The sequence below is a fragment of the Argentina silus genome (genome assembly GCF_951799395.1).
Source record: "Argentina silus genome assembly, chromosome: 22".
Classification (NCBI taxonomy): domain Eukaryota; kingdom Metazoa; phylum Chordata; class Actinopteri; order Argentiniformes; family Argentinidae; genus Argentina; species Argentina silus.
Window position 1 is genome coordinate 4,659,603 of NC_139676.1, and position 10,934 is coordinate 4,670,536.

The following is a 10,934-nucleotide window of genomic DNA, read 5'->3' on the forward strand; positions in this document are numbered from 1 at the left end:
CACCACTAACAAAAATAAATAAATAAACAATGGGAGTGATGGGGGAGTAAGTTCAACATTTGTAGCCACATTTGGCTGTGCAATCTTGAACTTACTCTACTTGCCCCCATCACTCTCGTTGTTTATCCGTGGCTAAAGTTAGCTGAAGTTGGTAGTGGTTATTGAATCACATCTGAACCATGGATTACAGTTTCTTAAGACTACTTTCAGAGCATCTGACTACAAGGTGTAAAATAGTGAACTATCCCTTTACGGATTGGATAGGTAATGTTGAGGTAAAAAGGGCATTTCATTCAGGACTGAGAGACACTGGGAGAGAGAGTAGCACCAATGTAGAGAGTAATACAGATATTTTTTATAAGAGAGACATTATAAGAGCTGTAGATATTGTATTAGAGTTTATGACTTTATGGGAAAGGTTCATCAGATTACTTGAGCATTTCACAGGGAAACAGCCTTCAGTCATTTTTGCATCAAAATGTACAGAATTATATAAAGATTCACAGTATGTTTCAACTGTCTCTTCCTTCATTGACTGTATCAACTTAAACATGAAATGTTATTCTAAACGTTCATATTTCAGTCGTATTCTGGTCATTGATAATGTCCCCATCACTCACAAATCACAGACAGACAAAACATTCAGACATGAATTGAGAGAAATGACCTCGGTTCAGTTTACACAAGTCATCGTTTATTCCTGTGTGATGTGAATGCACATTATACCTCACAATAACCATGACACCAAATGGGTTGTGTGCAGACAGCCATTGTGTACAAACAAAACAACAGTACATCACAAACCAACAAAAACCACTACAAGGTCTCAGCAGCATAACCATTTAAGGGCAATGAGGTGAGCTACATTGAATAGCATTCAGTTCAAATGGGAAGGACTGATTTTGTGTTATTAGTTTACTCTTTTCCTGCTTTAGCTGCACAATGAATGATCGAGGCAAATCATAAGACATACAAGGACATTTCGTGTCAACTTGTGACCTATCGTCACATGCATGACCCTTTAACGACCTTTCAACCTGGTCACACGATAGGGTCAAATCCCAGAGAATTCCTTTTCATACACAAAGGCCCCTCTATAGGTTATCAGTACTAACATGAACATGACTACATGCCAGAATGTTGTGTTTGTACCATTCAGCCAATTCCAGTTGAATTTTCCTTATTTTTTTTTAAAAACACAAAAACATTTCAACGTTGAAGTTGCTTGGATCCAGCATCTGGTGATTTCCTAAGGAGTTGCATACCTCATCACAGATGTAGCTCTTACAAAAGCTCTCACACAACTTTATCAGCATTTGTTCCTTACATTGAGGAAATGAGTCACAGCTCACTTACAGTCTATATTTATAGTATCATCTATGATGGTACGAAAGGTTCAAAAAACCCAAACAGGATGGATGGAAATGGCATGAGTAGCATAAATCAAAGGCAACACAATTGGGGTGTCAGGAAACTGAAATGCTTTGACTAGAGGCCTTCGTATTGTTCAAAGATGGCACAGTAATCTGAAGAGAGAAAACACGGACACACGCATAACACAAGAGTTACATCTTCGATAGTGAACAGATGTGAAATATTCGCCCCTTTTCTACAACTTTTGAACAGATAGGGGCATTGCTTATAGAAAGGTGTGTGAGGGACTTCCTGTTTGAGGCAGGAAGCGGGCAGGAAGTGGGCAGTGGGCCTTACTGGACCTTGGTGACGGTCTCGTGGATGGACTGGGCGACGTAGTCGATGTTCTTGGTGGTCAGGCCGCACATGTTGATGCGACCGCTGGCCATCAGGTAGACATGCTTCTCTTTGATCATGTACTCCACCTGCTTAGCTGTGACGGGAGGAAGACAGGCGGACCATATCAAAACACCACTGAAACTGGAGGGTCGTCATTTGTATAGAGACACAACTAACTTATCTATTTTATGGAACCTAAGAATGGAGTGTACGATATCAAATCTTAGCACATGCAACAGAGTAATACTACTATATCTAATACTACTATATCTAATACTGCTACACCCAATACTGCTACACCCAATACTGCTACACCCAATACTGCTACAGTATCTGCTCTTAAAGGCCACGCTGTGGATGATACGGCATCAACTATCTAATTAAGCTGTAGTGAAGCCACACAGAGCGAGTGTGTGTGTGTGTGTGTGTGTGTGTGTGTGTGTACGCGCGTGTGTTTCAGACACTTACGGTTGAGGCCGGTGAAGCTGAACATGCCGATCTGCTGTGTGATGTGGTCCCAGGTGCCTGGCGTCCCCAGAGCCTGGAGTTTAGCCTGTAGCTCAGCCCGCATCAACAGGACCCTGTCAGCCATGGTCTTCACATTACCCTTCCTGTGTGAGAGAGGAGGGAGGGACAGAGAGAGAGATGGAGGGAGGGGAGAGGGAGAGGTGGGGGGAGAGGGTGAGAGAAAGGGGTGAGAGGGGAGGGACAGACAGAGAGAGAGATGGAGGTAGGGGAGAGGGAGAGGTGGGGAGAGAGGGAGAGAGAAAGGGGTTAGAGGGGAGGAGGAGAGAGGGGAAAGTGATCGCAAGGTTCCTGGTTCGATTCCGACCCTCGACCTATCTTGCATGTCATCCCTCCTCTCTCTCCCCCATCCTTCTTTTCAATCTTTACTGTTTCTATCCCAATAAAGCAGAAATGCTCTAAAAACATATTACAAAAAATAATTAAAAAACTCACAGCAGAGTAGCATTATTATTATTATTTTTTAAAAACACACAATTGGCCAGGAACTTCTGAGCAACCAGGAAATAGGAGCTGGTCTAGAAGGTAAACAGAGGTGATTTTAGGAGCGTACCATTCAGCAAACAGCTCGGGGCTGTTGAGCGTGGTGGCGACGATGCGAGCGCCCTGGGAGGGGGGGTTGGACCAGGTGGTCCGGACGATCTTCTCCATCTGGGACAGGACGCGGGTCAGGTTCTCGCTGTCCTTGGCAACCACGGTGAGGTTCCCCACTCTCTCGTCTGAGGGGGGCGGAAACGAAACGAGAGGACCAAAGAGGTTTGCAGGCTCTTTTGACTGTGTGTGTGTGTGTGTGTGTGTGTGTGTGTGTGTGTGTGTACATGGGGAGCTTGTGTCAGGGCTGGAATTTCACCTTCATTGATTACGGGGGGGGATTTGACAATTGAAAGCAAAGTAGGCCATATGGTGTTTCAACAGTATGCTTTCATTAATAATAAAGCAAAGACTCTATCGACTCTATATATAGTCAGTCATTTGCACTTCCAATTCCATTTTAATTGATTTACACTATTGATTCATAATAAATAGGTGCATATGGATTTCACAGTTAAAATGAGTGCGACATAGATCACGTGTTGTCGTGTGGCTAGAAATCGTAATAAAATAAAACGCCAAAATTCCTGCGGGATACTCTCGGTTTATTTGCCGCCGTGTGCGTGATTTATAAAACATTTGCGGGTTTCCAGCAATCCTGTGCTAAATTTCCAGCCCTGTGTGTGTACATGAGTGTGTCTTTGTGAGTGGACTCACTGTACAAGCCAAAGTTCTTGGAGAAAGACTGGGCGCAGAGCAGCTCAAAGCCCTCGGAGACGAAGAAGCGGATGGCCCAGGCGTCCTTATCCAGACTGCCTGAGGCGAAGCCCTGATAGGCTGAGTCAAAGAACACAAACAAGCTCCTCCGCTACACAGAGAGAGAGAAATAGAAGCGTTACACAACCCTTACACAGAAATGCATTTGCGGGTACTACATAATGGTGTCTCTCTCTCTCTAGGTTTGATTTGGTGAACAGTGACATAAACCAATGAGATAAAGATAGAACATTATTATTCAAAGTCTATGACCATGTCATGTTCTGACCAGGACTCTCCTTATTCCCCTCAAGGTTTTTGTACTCCAAACATGCACCCTCCCTCCCTCCCTCCCTGGAATAAATCACTGTTCTGATATGACTTGATTGATCTACACTGCTTTCACCAATCAGATCAGCGGTTCCCTCCAGGGAGGTGGGGAAGGCAAGAAGTGGATGGTGGGGAAGACAGGAAGTGAGGGAGGACCGTACTGACCTTCATGACCTCTGCTATCTTCTTCCACTCGTCAGGCTTGGGGTCTGTGCCGGTGGGGTTGTGGGCGCAGGCGTGGAGGACAAAGATAGAGTGCTCTGGGGCTTTCTGCCCATCGGGGGGGGGGGGGGGGGGGGTGAGAGAGAGAGAGAGAGACAGACAACAAAATAGACACTTGTTATTAAGAGCTGAATGGAAAGTGAAGTTATTCACTGTATTAGCATGAGGTCTCAACTTCACCAATGTCTCAAATAGCGGAATTGTGAGGGACGAGAAATCCCCAAGGGAGGCTGGTGCCGGTAGACATCGGAGGACGGGCTCATTGTCATGCATGGAATGGAATGAGGAATCGTATCGAACACACACGTTCGATATTATTCCTCATTCCTCATGTAATTCAATGCATTACAATACAGTCTGTCCTACGATTTCTACCTCCACCAGCCTCCACTGATTCTCCCCTCACCTCCAGGTCATCTAGGAGGCCGGCGAGGTCGAGGCCACGCTTGGCGGCGTCCCAGTAGTGGTAGGGACGCACGTCTTTGAACCCGGCATCAGCAAACACCGCATTGTGGTTCTCTAGAGGAAAGAGAGAGAGAGGGAGAGAGAGGAGGAACGTATTTAGTGAGGACCAGTGGAGGCAGAAATCAGAGGACGGTCTCATTGTAACGCATGGGAACCGTGCACGTGTTTTTGATACTATTTCTCATTCCATTCATTACAATGAGCCCGGCCTCTGATTTCTACCCCCACCAGCCTCCCCTGGTGAGGAGGAACTCATGTAAGCCACGTTACTGTACAAGTAACCTGAAAATATAAAATAAAAATAAAATGTTATGGTGCTCAACAAACTAGCTAAAATAGCTATATTTTAGTATGCTACAGTGTATGGAATGTCCAATACAAACTTTCCTCTGGTTGTCTAGACAGTATGTTGATATATTGTCATGGTTATGATGCACTATCACTTTACCAGCGTATAGACGTACAAATTCCAGGTACAGAATCATGATATTAAATCATTGGTTTTAAGTTCTAATCCCAGCCCCACCCACACTGACCCCAGGTCGGTGCGGAGACGTAGACGGGCGTGGCCGTGTTGTTGGTGCCGTTGTACCAGCGGCGCAGAAACTCCGCCCCCACCCTCAACGCCCCGGTCCCTCCCAACGACTGCACTCCTCCCACCTGAGGACAGAGACAGAGAGAGAGAGAGAGAAGAACTGAGTTGGATCATCAAACATCTGGGCAGGGCTGTAAAATACGTGAGCCATGCTTTAACCCTCTTAAGACCACCGTGAACATGTGTGAGAAACACTGATGTCTGTCCTGAGCTGGGCTTTCTACCTTGGACGCAGTTACAGGCTACACAGCAAAAAGGCCACTGTAGCTCTGGTGCAACCCAGGTGTGAATCAGCGACTGACAGCTGTCCATCACACATTGAAACCCCTCCCTGGAGATTTAAAAGCCCAACATCACTCCCAGCAGTGGCGGGTTGACGCCGTCCGGTGAGACATGAGGCTCGAGTGTTAAACCTTGTTGAGAAGAACAACGTGAAATCTTAGGTCCGGTGGTAGTAGGGTAAGGTCTAAGATGTTACATTACCTAGTTTATGAAATTCTGTTGTTGTTGTTGTTCCCAAGGCATTTCGTTGCATTGTGTACGCGTATTCAACGTCACGACAAATAAACCAAACTTGAACTTGAACCTACGACACTTCTTGACGGTCATTGTTCTACCACCTACTCATGTGGCCAGGACAATGGGGGACCACGCCGTCTTGCTCTACCCCCTGGGTCTCTGGAATGGACACTCTCCTCCTTCAAATCAGGCCTCCAAACTAACACTTTTTAGACAGGTGTTCTTGTCGTCTTCTTTGTTGTTTTTAAGTGTCTCGTTTGTGGTTCTGTTTTCAATGCACTCAACTGAATGCACTTCTGAGATTGTTCCAATGAAAAGCGCTTTACATATAAACTGTATTTTTATTATTATTATTATTATTATATTTGTATTCTTACCCTATTCTCCTTGATGGCGGGGCTGTCATCTCCCAGGGCGACCTTGGAGGCAGCTGAGCGTAACTCAGGCAGGCCCAGGATGGGGAGGTACTCGTGGTTCAGACTCTGGTCCTCCACGATCATCCGCTCCACCTTCTTCACCACGGGCAGGACCCAGGGCAGGCAGTCGTCCGTGCGGTAGGCTGGAGAGACATGGGGGGAGGGACTTACACCCAGTTCAGACCTGGTCTAGTCAGTCTGATCACCCATGTTTGCGCCCAGACCTCGTCTTAAAACTAGCTCCTGTGGCCTGGGGTGGTCCAGTGGTCTAGCACCACGGCCTACAGTGCAAACATATGCCCATGTCGGCATGGGTTCGAATCCGGCCCGTGCCCTGCTGACAGACCTATACTTCCTGTCTTTCTCGACTATGTCTAGCCAATAAAAACAGAGAAATATGAGAGTGGGACTACCACACTCCAAAAAAATAGCTCCTATCTGAACTTTCAAGCAATACAGTCCATTGGAATGTAGCTTCTAGTGTCCACACCTGGCTGTTTTGATGGGATCTCATAGCATTCTATGGACACGGAACAGTGTGAACGGGATCTTAGTCTAAGACTCTTAGATCCTGTACTGTACGTGCAGGAATGGAACATCCAAAAAACATGGTACATCTGACATATTCAACACCATTGGATTGCAGCTCTGCAATATTACAGCTCATATGCTGCTTATACTGTTCATACTGCATTCTATTTATTCTGCTTATAATTTTACTGCTAATACATATACTGCTTACACTGCACTACTTATACTTATACTGCACTACCTGTATATATTGTTCACACTGCACTTTTCTGCTTTTTTGCACTTCCGGTTAGACGCTAACTACATTTCGTTGTCTCTGTACTTGTACTCTGCACAATGACAATAAAGTTGAATCTAATCTAATCTAATCTAATCTAATATACTGTAGCATAGCCCATGTCTTTACTTTACACAGTGCTTGCGTGTTTGTGTCTGTGTATGTGTGTGTGTGTGTGTGTGTGTGTGTGCGCGCGAGTGATAGCATTTTCATGCACTGGCACACACCCTGCTGGAGGTCACCCTGAACAGTCAGTGAGGGTGGTGTGTGTGTGTGTGTGTGTGAGTGAGTGAGTACTTGACTTCGAAGGAACTTAAGCCCCCACTCTGATGAAAGCAGCCCAATTCCTGGCCAACTATCAAATTACTGTGGCTCACATTCAGTTAACCTACCCGGGCCACTACTCCACAAGGCCGACTCCGATATCATCCCAGGGAAAGTAAGGACATGTGGCTTAGGCCTAGGCCTATACTTTGTGGTTTGTGGCGAAGGATTGATGCTTGGGGTAACCAATTATTATATATTTTTTGTGGACTATTATGTGGATAAGGCACTTGGCCTGAGGTAGTCTTGATGACTGACTGGTTTGGAACAACAAGAAAAGTTTTGGCAACAAGCTTCAGAGGTGCCTGAGAGGGGGCAGTTATGGGAGGTTGGTTTTAACGTGTAGGCTATTCACGTGTCTTGGCATTATCGGAGACTAATACTGTACATATTGCACTTATGTACATAAGGCACCTGTTCTTAAGTGAAGGCTGGGTGATGCATTATAATGCCTTATCTGGAGAGGCACCGACGTTTTGTATAGCAACCAACCTTTTTCCGAGACTTCAGACCATTTCAGGCATTTAGCAGGTGTGTCTGTTTTATGACTTGGCAGTAAAAGATCATTTAAAAAAAACATAGTTATCTAAATGAATATCTGCCACCGTTCGTGCTCAGTCCCGATCAACCTCGATAGCACCAGTCACGATGATTATGCTAAGCTTGTCAGAAAGTAGCGAACGTGAACGCTGAACGTTATTGTCATTTCCGTGAATGAGATGGACGGTAAAGTAGCGGACGTTAACGTTTTAAGGTTATTGTCCTAACTGGATAGGAGATGGACGTTAGCTACCCACAGCTAGCCAAAGTTGTCACATGCAGGTGCTGCAAAACATGCATCGCAAAAAGACAACAGATCCTTTTATGGAACAACAAACGTGTCTAGGTCGACACACCGCCTCTGCTGCTTGCTAACTAGCTAGAAAGCTTTTACAGCGAAGGTCAAAGCCAAAAAGGTCGGCAAGCTCTCTCTCGGGGTGTCAGGCTACTAGGCTAGTCGAGAAACTGGACAAGTCCGTGTGTCGCAGCTGTCAACTGACTGACTGACTGACTGACTGACTGACTGTCACCCCGAACACTGCGACCTAGCCCACCGCTAGGCTAGCAAAGCCTCTCTTACCTCCGACTCCCAAGTTCACCTTCTGTGCGTGAGTGTCCTCTCGGAAATCAGCAGTCAGTTTAAACACGGCCACCGGAGGGGCTTGCGGGACCTCGCTGAAGATAGACATGATGATGATGATGATTTGAAACGGATTCCCGATACAAGGAGGTGAAGAGGAGAGTCGCTAGCCCACCGGGTTAGGGAGTGAAGGCCAGGCGGAGAGACGAGGCGAGTTCACCTTCAACGCGCTGTTTTAGGACGCCGTGGCCAGCTGGAGTAGACGTCAACCCCAAGACCCAATGGGATTGCAGGAAACACTGACGGGCCTGCTTAGAGGGCCAATCAGAGAGATGGGTGGAACTGCAGGCCGTTATTCGGGGCGTTTCTTTTTAATGCCGGAAGACACGCCCCTTGACCAATCAGCTAGTATCAATGGGCGTTTCTTGATATTAAGGAACGCCCCCCGAATTGAAGTCTGCAGTTTACGCCCCATTGCAATGAAATGCGGTATCTTAAAGGTCAAGGTGGCAAAAAACGGCGCAGCTGTAGACGATACGGTACCCATGGAAAACATTAGGAAGCCTACACTATCATATATCACACACTTAGTGTACAAATGTAACATGCTTGATCTAGCAGAACTGGCTTCACTTAGTAAAACCGAATATTGAACACTGATGGCGAATTCGAAGAAGATTGACGATGTTATCTGTCTCTTCTATGCAGAGTACATTACACTAAATTATTTGGGAACACGGTTTTAGATATTTGAACGATTCCATTTATGAAGCTCCTCTTTGTACCACCAGGTGTCAGGCTAAGCAAGCAATGGAAGGTGCACTGCTGCTGTAAAAGTGACTAAGCAAGTGAGCACACACACACACACACACACACACACACACACACACACACACACACACACACACACACACACACACACACACACACACACACAAACAAACAATGTATTGCTGGGCATTGCTGTTATGCTGTTTGAGATGTCACTCTTCTCCCATTTCCAATGATTAAAATGGTGAAGACAACGGTGTGTATGAGAGTGTGTGACGATGAAGAGAAAGCATGGCTGAACGGAAACTACCGCACAAAGCCTCCTTAAGCTGGGAGTGTCATCCAACAGCCATGTCAAGAATTACCTTTCCCTCCTCTTTCCAGCTCTTAATCGACTCTTTATAAACATGCAGGTGTGTCTCTCTCCCCCTCACTCATCCTTTTCTCTCTCTCTCTCTCTCTCTCTCTCTCTCTCTCTCTCTCTCTCTCTCTCTTTCTGTGAAGTGTTTGATGAATTGCTGCAGCTCCATCTCTGCAGCTTCCACTTGTAGCCCTCTGAAGTAGAAAGTAGCATGTTTTTGTATCAGTAGAGTGACTCTGCCACACACTTAACGCCTCACACGTCTCCAGCTTCCCCTCACACTCGCTCATTGCCAGATATGGGGCCCCTCAACCCCCCTTTACACTTTTTTCTCCTTTCCAAAAAATATGCCGCTATGAACTATCAACAGTGTTGTATTTCAAAGGGGAAAAGCTTACGCCGGGGGAGGAGGGTGATTGAGTCAATTTGTCAAGCTGATGGACGTCCATGTGTCTTTTTCCCTGTGTCTCCAGGGCAGATATTTGACAGATAAGTCTCTCAGCCAGTGCAAAGGACACTACTGTTACGAACTGCATACACCCTTAGAAAGCCCAGGTTCTAGTCAGTACCAAGAAAAACGGGTTCTTTATTTGTCCCTGTAGGGGAACATTGCAGCCATTGTATAACCTTTTTGGGTTCTGTATTGAACCCTTTCTCCAGAGGGTTCTACAGGGACACATGAAGAACCTTTTTTTTTCTAACAATGTAGTGTAACAGGAATGTTACTTTGTTGTTATATTGTGAAGTTATGCCATGTTGATGCAGATTGGAAGCTGATAAACAGGTAAAACAAATGTATTTAATGGAAATAGAAGAAAATGGAGGAATTTCCCCAAATCCAAGCCAGTTGTCCTCTATCATCACCTGGGGGAGTGGGGGGGGGAGTTTGGCAGACAGGGGGCACTGCACCTGCATGGTGAACCGAATGTCACCCCTCCCCCCCGTCCACCCGACATGTTTTCATTCCTACCTCACAGGGAGAGGTCGCCAAGTTGGCAGTGTATGGGTCTGTGTGTGTGTGCATGCCTGTGCGTGTGTGTGTGTGGTGTGTGTGGTGTGTGTGTGTGTGTGTGTGTGTGTGTGTGTGTGTGTGTGTGTGTGTGTGTGTGTGTGTGTGTGTGTGTGGTGTCAGTCATCTGTCTATGACTGTATTGTGCATTTGTAATTTACCTGTCCTTGTATGAATATGTGTGTGTTTATCTGTGTTCTGGAGGATCTATAGGGGAGGTCTATGTAGGGGCTTAAAGGGCAGATTATGCAGTAACCTTGTCAACTGGGTAATTATCAGATTTGTGGAGCTCCAGGAGCAAGCCTGAGTCTGAGGGGGCCTTCAGGGCAGCCTAACCCTGGGCTGAGAGAGAGGAGCAGCAGTCACTGAGGGGGCCTTCAGGGCAGCCTAACCCTGGGCTGAGAGAGAGGAGCAACAGTCACTGAGGGGG

At 46.2% G+C, this 10,934-nt stretch overlaps 1 protein-coding gene across 1 annotated transcript; it reads right to left on the bottom strand.

Annotated features, from left to right (window-relative positions):
• Window positions 1-653: 653 nt before the first annotated feature.
• LOC310821720 (aspartate aminotransferase, cytoplasmic) lies at window positions 654-8,605 on the bottom strand. Its single transcript, XM_083693882.1, has 9 exons — window positions 8,364-8,605; window positions 6,073-6,254; window positions 5,118-5,241; window positions 4,523-4,635; window positions 4,060-4,164; window positions 3,526-3,676; window positions 2,831-2,996; window positions 2,221-2,363; window positions 654-1,846 (listed from the first exon to the last, which is right to left on the bottom strand). The coding sequence occupies exons 1-9, from the start codon at window positions 8,470-8,472 to the stop codon at window positions 1,707-1,709; spliced, it is 1,233 nt and encodes a 410-aa protein (XP_083550008.1). The 5' UTR covers window positions 8,473-8,605; the 3' UTR covers window positions 654-1,706.
• Window positions 8,606-10,934: the final 2,329 nt, after the last annotated feature.

Bases quoted from the DNA above. Each gene is read 5' to 3' on its own strand.
- LOC310821720 (XM_083693882.1), bottom strand. From the start codon at position 8,472: ATGTCTATCTTCAGCGAGGTCCCGCAAGCCCCTCCGGTGGCCGTGTTT. The intron at 6,255-8,363 runs GTAAGAGAGGCT...ATGTCTCTCCAG, and splicing joins GGTGAACTTGGGAGTCGGAG to CCTACCGCACGGACGACTGC. The intron at 2,997-3,525 runs GTGAGTCCACTC...CGCCCCCCTCAG, and splicing joins CAAGAACTTTGGCTTGTACA to ACGAGAGAGTGGGGAACCTC.